Raw genomic sequence first — 2,557 nt, 5'->3', positions numbered from 1 at the left:
CGTGTCAAACCACTGAAAGTCCGAGACGATGTCGGCGTGGCCCTTCATGCACGCGAGGGGCACGAACGGCCGCGCCGTGTCCCACACGTTGATGCTACCATGCGTGAGCGGAGGACAGAAAGAGTCGACTACCTGCTGTCGGTGATCGACGAACTCGTTGCAATGTGATCTAATGGAATGGCGTCTCAGCTACGACTATGAGCGATCGACGACGTACCGGGGCAGTTGGGGCGCCATTGGATGCGACCTGCGTTGGCAATCAGCGCGATCGTTTGCTTGGGTTTGTTGACGTCGTTCAGGTCCCAAATCTGGCCAAGATTAAGCACGGCAAGCGGCAGAATAAAACTACCTTGACACTGCGGTCGCGCGACCCGGTCGCAATCACCGATGGCTGCGTCGGGTGCCAGTCCAGCGACAAAATGTGGCCCTGGTGGGCCGTGAACGTGATCTCGGGCTTCTTGTTGTTGCCGAGTTCCCAGACCTGTAGGTAACATACGATGGTCCGAGGCGATCGTTGGAGCGAGTACGTACTTCGACCGTGCCATTCTCGAACGCGGCCGCAAACTTGGTGTCGCCATAGGGACTAAACTTGACGTCGCGAACGCTCTCAGACTTTTGCTGCTGAAACACATTGATCTGCTTGCCCTTGTAGCGCTGGTCCTAAGGCACATGGTCAAAGTGGCAGTACGAACGGAAAACGCCGGACCCAGAGCTTGATCAAGCCGTCTTGGGACGCGCTGAGGAGCAGGTTCGGGTCCGTCGGATGCCAGCAAATGCGGTTCACAGCGCGGTCGTGGGCCTTGAAGTCGCGCTCTATGAGGAGAGGCATGAGCCCGGACCACACGCGCGAAGCAATCCAACTCTGGAGCTTGGCCGTGTCGCGCTGGATGTCCCAGATCACAATGTAGCCGTTTGTCGACGCGGTTGCGAGGAGGTAGTCGGATTCTACGTGGTGGTGAGGTAGGTGCCAGAAAGGGCGACGAAGGATGCAGTACGAGGATGCCACCGAATATCGTTGGTGCTAAAGTTGAGGCTGGACTTGGCCGAGCGCAGGTTGCGCTTCTCAACAAAGCCGCCGCTCTCGAGGGCAATGATCTTGAGCACGTCGCGGCCGCCGACGGCTATGAGCTAGTGCAATGCATGGGCATGGGGTGCCATGGCCCATGGTTCGCCATACCTTCTGGCTGGACGAGACAGACACCGCGTTCAGCGGACCCTACACATATCGAGCGTGATCTTACCATGTACATCAGCATCTTGGTTGCGCACTGCAAACTCCATGGACGCCCGCACGCTGCTCGGTCGGGTCGCCGTCATCGCACTCTTAGAATTGTCGGATTTTGACCAATCCGATCGCAGATAGAGACAGCCAATCGGTGCCGCGTTTCGAGCGGCATTTTATCCAATCGGCGCGCGTGAGGTTTCACGTCGTAATCCGTTTCGCACTCGAGAAAGGCGCGCCGATGCCAACGGCGCGGCAGGTCCAGCGATGGTGTTCGCTGCGCCTCGAGCAGCGCTTGCAGTGGATACGCTTGCTGCGACTGCTCTACCTCCAGGAGCTCAAGGTCAAGCCGTGGTGGCCACGCGACCCGTTCTTCCCCAAGCGCGGCCGCGAGTCCTTTCGCGAGTACACGCAGCATACGCTCGAGCAGTCGTTGGCGGGCAAGACGCTGGACGCGGTCATGATTCTGCTCAGTTTTACCATGGTGTACCTCTACATCCACGTTGTGTGGTCCAGTGGCGAGAACCTACCCAACGCTGGCATTTCCTGTGCGGCATTCCATCCAAAATATGTCATTCTCATGTGCTCAACCTCTAGTTGCAACCAAGGCGATCGGCGCCATCTTTACATTCGAGTACGCCAATATGACGTCTACGAGCTATCTCTAATGGACGTGTGTGGTAGCTACATGATACGACTGTACGCCGCGCCGCTCCGCTGGAGCTACGTTCAGAGTTACGCATCGATCTTTGATCTGATTTGCATCATCCCGACGTGGGTCGAGATCGGCATGACGCAGGACCAGCTGCTCGCCTTCTCGCAGGCGACGCCCGAGAACAAGCAGCTTGTGCAGTTTGTACGCGTCCTCAAGGCGTTCCGGATCCTGCGCGCGTACCGCCTCTTGCGCTTCACGTCGTCGATGGTCCAGCGACAAGTGCTTTTGACGCTCCTCACGGTCATTTGCATCATCGTGTCGATGTCGGGCGCGATGCAGATCATCGAGCTTTGCCCCGACCAGTGCGTGCAGTGGGGCTGCCAAGACTTTCTGCGCTCGGATGGCCATAAGTGCGTCAACAGTCTCCTCTGCAACACGGGCGTGGGCGCCTCGCTCGCCTGCTGCAACTGTCAGAGCCGGCCGTTCTTTGACTGGATGTACTGCATCACGGTGACCATGTCGACGGTCGGGTACGGCGACATTGCGCCCAAGACGCGCCTCGGCCGCCTCACGATGGGCTGCATGATCCTCTTCACGTTCGTCATGATCCCGCTGCAAGTGAACGCGCTCGTCGCGCTCATGTCGGAACGCTCCAAGTTTACGACTCGATACACCGACTA

At 58.3% G+C, this 2,557-nt stretch overlaps 2 protein-coding genes across 2 annotated transcripts; one reads left to right on the top strand and one right to left on the bottom strand.

Annotated features, from left to right (window-relative positions):
* Positions 1 to 10: 10 nt before the first annotated feature.
* On the bottom strand, positions 11 to 1,317 carry SPRG_18202 (hypothetical protein; the record flags this gene model as incomplete). The annotated part of the gene is made up of 10 exons (XM_012357638.1): positions 11 to 94; positions 133 to 169; positions 218 to 308; positions 350 to 481; positions 532 to 660; positions 707 to 813; positions 862 to 945; positions 996 to 1,128; positions 1,178 to 1,216; positions 1,270 to 1,317. Coding segments are annotated over 10 exons (884 nt in total), but the record flags the coding sequence as incomplete, so codon positions are not given.
* Positions 1,318 to 1,463: 146 nt separating this feature from the next.
* Positions 1,464 to 2,533, top strand: SPRG_18201 (hypothetical protein; the record flags this gene model as incomplete). The annotated part of the gene is made up of 3 exons (XM_012357637.1): positions 1,464 to 1,770; positions 1,820 to 1,856; positions 1,907 to 2,533. Coding segments are annotated over 3 exons (971 nt in total), but the record flags the coding sequence as incomplete, so codon positions are not given.
* Positions 2,534 to 2,557: the final 24 nt, after the last annotated feature.

This window comes from Saprolegnia parasitica (genome assembly GCF_000151545.1).
Source record: "Saprolegnia parasitica CBS 223.65 unplaced genomic scaffold supercont2.1041, whole genome shotgun sequence".
NCBI lineage: Eukaryota > Oomycota > Saprolegniomycetes > Saprolegniales > Saprolegniaceae > Saprolegnia > Saprolegnia parasitica.
Note: the sequence above shows the minus strand (reverse complement) of the source record. Positions and strands in the feature narration are given on the sequence as shown.